This window comes from Apis florea, unplaced genomic scaffold (genome assembly GCF_048593485.1).
Source record: "Apis florea isolate Af1SG1 unplaced genomic scaffold, ASM4859348v1 contig_2350_pilon, whole genome shotgun sequence".
Classification (NCBI taxonomy): Eukaryota; Metazoa; Arthropoda; class Insecta; order Hymenoptera; family Apidae; genus Apis; species Apis florea.
Window position 1 is genome coordinate 9,334,849 of NW_028256565.1, and position 8,651 is coordinate 9,343,499.

The 8,651-nt window shown below is 25.9% G+C and overlaps 1 protein-coding gene across 8 annotated transcripts in view; it reads left to right on the plus strand.

Annotated features, from left to right (window-relative positions):
- Positions 1–6,006, plus strand: part of LOC100870354 (neural cell adhesion molecule 2) — a 428,395-nt gene extending 422,389 nt beyond the window's left edge. For all 8 annotated transcript variants that reach the window (XM_086904550.1, XM_086904548.1, XM_086904549.1 and 5 more), the window contains 4 exons: positions 1,001–1,288; positions 1,501–1,595; positions 1,893–2,165; positions 2,612–6,006. In XM_086904550.1, the coding sequence (XP_086760676.1) occupies positions 1,001–1,288; positions 1,501–1,595; positions 1,893–2,165; positions 2,612–2,689 (734 nt within the window). In that variant the 3' untranslated portion in view covers positions 2,690–6,006. The remainder of the gene's footprint in view (positions 1–1,000; positions 1,289–1,500; positions 1,596–1,892; positions 2,166–2,611) is intronic.
- Positions 6,007–8,651: the final 2,645 nt, after the last annotated feature.

Below are 8,651 nucleotides of genomic sequence, written 5' to 3' on the forward strand. Positions count from 1 at the left end.
TCTATGATGAAATTTCATTTACATAATTGTCGATGGTTAAATACGAAACGCATTGAACCATGGTTAATCAGCCCAGTGCTCGTTTATTACCGAGATATTAATCCATTATTATCTGGAATGTGAAAGGGGAACGTAAATCAAATTGTAGCTTGAAATTATGCAAGCAAATGAATCATGATCGTGCCCGAGAATTATTTGAATTTCTTATGTCGTTCATTTCATAAAAACTCGAGTATTTAACACGTTTTTTTTATCGTACAGAAATTTTTAAAAAAGATATATTTTTGTATAATCATATACTAATTTCTATTAATTTCTAACGCTTTCTAAATAGAATCATTGTATGATTTTCAAAAGAAAAATCAAAAAATTATATTAGAACGATATTATAAAATAACACAACATCCTGATATTTTAATTCTTACAGAATCTTAAGAAAAATTTTTAATAAAGCCAAAAACTTGCAAATAAAATATTTAATTATAACAAAACAAGAATAAAGAAATAATTTTATAATAATTAAGTCAAAACTAACTAACTACTATATTCAAATAAAAAAAAAATATTTATAACGAATTTTATCATAAAAATTATATAATTATTTTACAGAAATATGATTCCAATCGCTTTCATAATTTTTCAAAACGCGCTTCAACTGCCACGCTTCTACTGTCTGACCAATAACTGACCCTATTCCACTCGATTAACCACACTTCTACTTGTCTACCCACTTATTTATTATCTTACTTTATTCGATCAAGGTTGCCTTTTCCTATAATTTTATAACTACTTTTATAAAAATCCTAAAAATCCAAAAATCGTATCCACGACAAAAATCGTCAATTTTCTTTTTGTAAACGATTGTAAACGCGATAAATCGTTTCTTATTAATTCTTCTATAAGAATATCCCCCGAAAAGAAATCCTATCATCCCTGCAACAGTCCTAAGAAGAGAAGGGAAGAAGAGGAAAATACTCATGGTACTTAACATGATTTTCAGCTCTCACGCCAAAGATACTGTCGCTGTCCGGACCACTGTTCGGTATGGTAGTCGGATCGACAGCAGGTGTCCTACTAGTGGGCTTCGTGATAACCCTGGCGGTGAAATTACGGCTTCGAGCAAGGTCTCAGGAGGACAAGGACTCTCACGACGACGGTGGCATGGCAAACCTGGCCGCGTCCGGTACCGGCAGCTCCTCTCCACGTGATAAATCGTCGACCCTACCTCTCAATTCCGACAGTATTGAGAGTTTCGAGAAGGATCCAGATATAATTCCTCACGCTAATGGTGGGTAATTTAATAAGTATTCGACGTGTTAAGTTGATGGTGTATGATTATGTGTTGTAAAATTGGGAGAGGGTTTTATTATTAATGAATTTTATTCTACTAAAAAAATTTATATTAATTCAACAATATGAATGTCTGTTTATTCGAATATCATTAAAAAATAAAAACGAACTATTAGCCTTACTAATTTTTTAAATTCCACATTTTCGCAGAGAATTCTTACTCTGAATTGTGCAAGAGTACTTCACCACGTTATGTATTACACCAGCCACGATCGGATGCAAGTACTTTTACCAATACAGGCAACGTGAGTACGAATTGCTATGAAAACCCTTTATTTCCCACTATATGCATATAACACGTTTGAAATGAAAAAAAAGAAATATCTATATTAAATTAAGAAGTTTAATAGCCTGAATTATTTGGATACCTTTAACGAGATGCATATATATATAATTTTTTAAATTAAAAATATGTATTACTACTCTATTCAATAAATATATGAATCGAAATACGAGAGAAAAAGAAAACACGAAAAAACCCGTATCTCTCATTATATTAAATCAATAAATGATAATTTGCATAATCAATAATGATTTTGCAGGGATCAGAGTTAACGTACGCCGAGCTGTCGCTTCGGGGTAACCGACGAATACCTCCTAATTGTTATCAGCCAGTACAGGTATCCAATATTCAACGACCTCAACTGCTGCCCATGTCGACTCTGACGCGTAGGCAACCTATCCAGGAACCGACGATTTACGCGCAAGTCGCCAGTCATTCTAAGCCGATTTATGTTCCACCTCCACATCCATACATGAGTCGTAACAATGACGAGACCACAGCAGAAACTCCATTAATCGGACATGACAATAAGGTGACAATTAATAGATCTGTCATACCATTTGTTTTTGAGAATGAGATATCCCATGCAATGATCTATAATAATTCTAGTTAACTAGAATTATCCCCAGTTATTTGTTCAAAATTTTTAAAATTCGAATTATAAAATAGTAATATTCTATTAATAATAAAAAGTTAAAGAATCATTATAATGAAATTTCAATGTTACATACTGATTCTTTGAGAAAAATCCATTTTGACTAGTGGATTTATATAATGTATAATTTATATTTATATGTATAAATATTTCGAGAAGAAAAATAGTAATAAAGTATATAAAAATATATCATTCTAAAGCAAATATATTTAATAAATTTTCTCATAATTTTACAATATAATTTAATAATGATTTAAATGAAATAAACTTTATTACTATTATTTAAAAAGAATATATTTTATTTTGATTATCTTTATTTACAGATTACTACCATCAGCCAATCTGGTAGCTCAATATGGCGTACCGATACACCACCAGTCTCAAATGCACCAACGACATGATTCTAAAACTTTCTATCATTCGAAGCAACGTTCTACTCTTATAAACGTTTTTCCACGCACCGTTAATTACAAAAAAAAAGTTAAACTCATTTAATAAATAGAAAACAAGAAAACAAGAAAAAAACAAAAAGAAAAAGAAAAGACTACCGCACGATCCTCGTAAATCATTTACGAACGGAACGACGCGACGTGTATGATATGTTATCGTTAAACTTTCTCGTACATATGTTACAGAAGGTTCTCAATAAATAATGAACGATGAAAGTAATATAAAAACACACGCACACACACATACACCCACACACACAAATGTTTGCGCGAAATATAATACGAATATATTATATGCTTTCCGAATGATTTGTGATAGAGTTATTATTGAAATGCGGGAATGATTATGTCGAAATCGCGATGTCTCGAACTTCTTGTCGAGATATCGAGAATTACGATATCTCGAATAGAAACGAATTTTCTGTTTCGCGGATAAAACAACCGATGGCGCAGTAATCGACAGTAATGGTTCTAATAATTGAAAAATGTGAATTTCGTTGGCCCTTCTCAACTATAAAAAAATGAAAAAAAAAAAAAAAAAAACAAAATGAGAAAACGATTGAAAAAAAAATTGCAAAATTTTCTATCATAATTCATCAATTCGAATTATAACATATATATAAAAATGTGTTCTCATTGTATACTTTGACTTAGTTGGTAAATAGAATACTTATCATTTGCGATATCACAAAGTACAATCAAGATGGCAAATCCCTAATTGTTTTTTCGTTCAGTATTACGTCTACAAAGTATAATTTGTAGAAATGCGTTAGAATTAATGAGATGATATTTATGTATATATATATATTGAGCCTGCGTCGAAAGTTAAAACGTCTCGAGGTGTTTTTCCGCAGCTTAATTATTTATTGTTAAACATAAATGACGCGAAAAATTTCGTGTACAGATTTAGATAAATGCGGTGTTATTATAACGATGTTATCTAATCATAAATAGAATTTAAAGAGAAAAAGAAAGACAGAAATTTTAAAATTTTGGAAGTGAATAATATACACGTTTGTTGGTTATATTAAACTCATTCTATATGTTCGATCGTTGCTCATTTTTGAAGCTTTAACCGTCCCTGATGGAAAGAAATGATTCTTTTTTCTTAAATGGAATAGTTATTCACTATTTGCGTAATTTTTGTTTAGTCTAAATCATTTAACGTAGAAAATGTTATATAGTAAGGTGATCGTATCGTTACGTTAAATAAAAAAAAAAGAAATCGCGAAAAAAGTAAGATAGAAATATGTTAAAATGGAATTAATGTATTGAAATTGTCTTCTCACTTCCTTTAAAATCGTTATAAATTTTATCAAATATATATATATATATATATAATCGAAACTCTATCACAAAACCAAAGTATCAATTTTTAATAAGATTTTCGAGGATAAATTAGTATATTGTTATTAAACTATTAGCTAGATTTATTCTTTTTAACATTAATATAATAATATTAAGTTCTAAACTCATAATATTCTTAGTTTTGTATTATTTTTATAATAATTTTTATAATAATGTCTTAATTATAATTATATATATTATAAATTGTCTATTTAATTTCGTACTAATTTCAAAGAAAATATTTTCAATAACTATATTTTTAAATATACATTTATCTTTACTTCATATTTATTGTACATCATATGATGATATAATTTTATAAAAAAAGATATTTGAAACATAAGATATGATCACCCTACGTTATAAACGAGTTACCGACAGAAGCTTGCACATTTGAAATGAGGAAACGACAAAGTTTAAGAAGAATGGATTTCTTGGATGTTGACATTTCGTTTTTAAAGGATGTTCAGAGAAAATGGGAAAAAAAAGAGATGAGCAAAATGTGCAAACTTTATTGCGTAATACGTGCCATATAATTGCAACGCCAATTGAAAACGTTGCACGTCGAAATATTTCGAGATTGTTACAATACCTAGATATTATATGCGTGACGTTAGCTTGTTTCACTTTTAATATTTTATGCTTTTCATTTTATTCTTTTATAAAATCGAATCATTTGTAAACAATTGACGGATCATTAAATTTTTTTTTAAATTATATCTTATTGTGATGCAAATACTCATATATATAAAAAAATTGTTATGAAGGATATAGACAAAGCATTCCATTATTTACGTCTAGATCCCATTTCTTTAAATGAATCGAATTTGAAAAAAAAAAAATAGTTGTTTAATCTAAAAAATCGAATTTTAATGTTTTTCGGAGTTCGCGTTTTCTTGCAAACGACTATCGATAATGTAGCATTCTAATGTACCATTACTTTAATCAACTACACTTCACATCTACTATTTACGTCTTTAACATCTAATTAAACAATTTCTTCCATTCCGATCAATTCTGAATTATCTTCTAAGCTCGATTCACAACACGAATTTTATACCGTTTTTATATAAAATCGAAAAACTGGCCAGAGAAATATTGAACGATCAGATATATATGTTTAGAAATGTTATGCAGTTATATGCAGCGTTAAATCTGCATAACTTACCGAAATAGTGTGTGAATAATAATGTAAAATAATGAAGATGTGCTGTCGCGGTACAAACTATAGTTAAGTCGATATTCGTTCGAAACGAATAAATAAAATCGAACAATTCGACTCTCTTGACTGACGAAGAATGAACTGTTCACGAAATTTTCTTAATAAACACGAATTGATCAGGGTTCTTGAGTAAGCGCACGAAAAAAAAAAATTACATTTTCGAATGTTCTTTAATGCTATCAAATTGTTCGTGTATGCGAGATAGAGATAAAGAATGAACGTAATAGCGTGAAGATAAGTATAAGAAAACAAGAAATAGAAAAAATGACAGGAAAGCGGAAAAAAGAAGAAGAAGAAAAGGAGAAGAAGAGAAATATTCAGTATTTTGTCAAAAATTCATATTACCAGTGTAATGAAAGACTTTGATATATTGTTAGTATGCGTTGTAGGTTACAGAATGAATTTAAATATAAATATACATGATATATAAACATACGCACCTATAAACGTGTGTATGTATAAAAAATAATTAAAATCTTATAATTTTAAATGACTTTTAATATAGGTTTACTTGTGTAAAATAAGGAAAAAAATAATTGTGCTCAATAAATTTCAATAAATAACGATTTTGCCTATGCCAATAACGATTATTATTGTAATTATTTTTGTATAGAGGAGTAAGATATTATCGGAATATTATAAATACATTATAAATATAATAGTGATTACAGCATATGTGTAATAAAAGTATTTAACATTACATGTCACTGTCTGTAATATCCTATGCCATTAAAGGAATAATTCTTCCAAAAATAGACATTTCAATTCTAATAAATGCAAGTAATTAATGAAAATTCCAATAAATGTTATTAAAACCATTATTCTATTACATTAAATTATTAATTGAATTTAAAATTAAAAAAATAATATCACAATATTTAAAAAAATTTACAATTAAATTATAATAAAACAATAAATAAATTGAAATCCAGGTTCAAATAATAATGAACATTAATAAATACCTACAATCCATTCTAGATGACCAAAGAAAATTTAAATTGGATTGCATGTTTTGAATAGTTCTTAACTTGATATCGATTTTTGAAAAAGTTAGTGGAAAAATTTTAAAAATAATATTGACAATTTTCCAAAGAATAATCTATAAAAATCAATTACCAAATCTCGCCACGAGGAAATGACTATGGTGCGGACACTCGATTGATAACCGAAAGTAGAGTATTTGTCCAACATCTTCTGTTACCGTTCCGTGATACGTAATTGAAATGAAATAAACGACGAAAAAACAATAAACCATAAAATAACATATGGAACGCGCTTAAATTTATTTAAATTGAATTAAACCAATAGTCATTCATTAACTAATAAATTATTTGTATCAAAAATATTCTCGTCTTATTTAAAAGAAAAAAAAAGAGATGAAATAACAAATACAATAAAAATAATTAATGAGAATATTTTTGTTTAGATTTTATCAATTACCTGCAGTCCAGTTTATCAATAATTAATCAAAACAATTAATGGAAACCATGTTTTAAACTGGACTGCATGTGTGCATAGTTCTTAGCTTGCCATCGCTTTCCGAAAACTATTACTGATGAAATATATTTTATATTTCGAAATTTTAAATATTTGTAAAATATTTTTTTAAATAGAAAAAATTTAAGAAAAAAAATTTTGGAAAGCGATGCCAATTACCAGGTCTCACCCACGAGGAGGTGACTACGCATCGAGACCCACCTGAAAAAAACAAAACACAAAATAACAATAAAATTTATATTATAAATACATACAAATAAATATATATATATATATTTTTATTATTATATTTATTATTTAATATATACATATATATATATTAATTTAATAAATAATAAAAATTAAAAATTATTTAATTAAAACTAATCAAAAATTAAAAATTCAGACGAAATAAATTAAAAAGCAAATAAAAAAATTAAAAATTATAAAAAATAAAATTCAAAGTTAAAAACAAAAATAATAAAAAAAATAAAATAACTAAAAAAAAAAATAAATTAAAAAATAAACATATAAATAAAAAATTAAAAAAAATAAGTAAAGAAGAATAAATTAAAAAAAGTAAATAAATAAAAATGAAAGTAAAAAAAAATGATAATTAAAAAATGAAATGAATAAATAATATATAAAATTATTTTGTTATTATAAAAGTATTTAATATAATTTAGAATAAATATTATAAATAAATAACTGAAAATTCAGTTAAATTTAATTAAAATGTTATAACAACGATGTTATCGTTACGAAAGTTCGTTTAAAAATGATGATGAAAACCGAAGTTTAACGAAAATATTATCGTATATTGAACCGATAATATCTAATTATAAATAAACTAATTTCTTAAATATAATGATCGATAATTTATTAATTTTTATTCAATTTTTTCACATTTATTGTTTATTTATAATCTGAATGAAAAATTTTAATAAAAAATGATATATTTTTTTAAATTAAAACAGCGATATTGTTCCTGCGATATTGTTACTTTTATCCTTTATCTTCCTCTTTATTCCTTATTTATTAATTTAATTATTATCTATCTATAATTCATTTATTTACTTTATCTATTTGTTTTATTATTATTATTTAGTAAATTTTCATTCATTCATTTTTTATTTTATCACATATTTATTTATTATATACTCATTTATTCATTTCATTTATTCATTTCGTATTTTTTTGTTTATATTTCGTATAATTTACTTAATTTTTTATTTATTTATATATAAATATTTACTTTATTTATATTAAATATACATATAACTTTGCAAAAATGCATATAACTTCAAATTTTCCTTATACAAAATAAAAAACAAAAAAAGGAATTCTAAGGGAAACCGTCAGGACAAGCTAAACCTGAAAATAATCTGAAAATAACCTGAAAATAACTTGAAAATAACCTGAAAATAATCTGAAAATAACCTGAAAATAATCTGAAAATAATCTGAAAATAATCTGAAAATAACCTGAAAATAACCTGAAAATAAAAATTAAATTAATTGTATATAACTCTACTTGAAACACAAACACATTACTTTTAAGATATATCAATATTTTATATTTTCATGGCATAAATGGAAATAAATTTATAAAATATTGACAATTACGGTTTAAAATCAGGTTTAAAATCAATAAATAAATAAATAAAAATGAAAATAAAATACATGTATTTCACATAGAGTTATATCTATATCTTATATCTATTTATAGACCACCACCATTTTTAATACTACTATTCCCACTATTACTACCATGCATGCATTTTCTAATATATATTCTACTTCAAGTAATATTCTACTTTGAGCGTTTCTACAGCAGCAATTTTACAAGCCATCTACATTACATATCTAC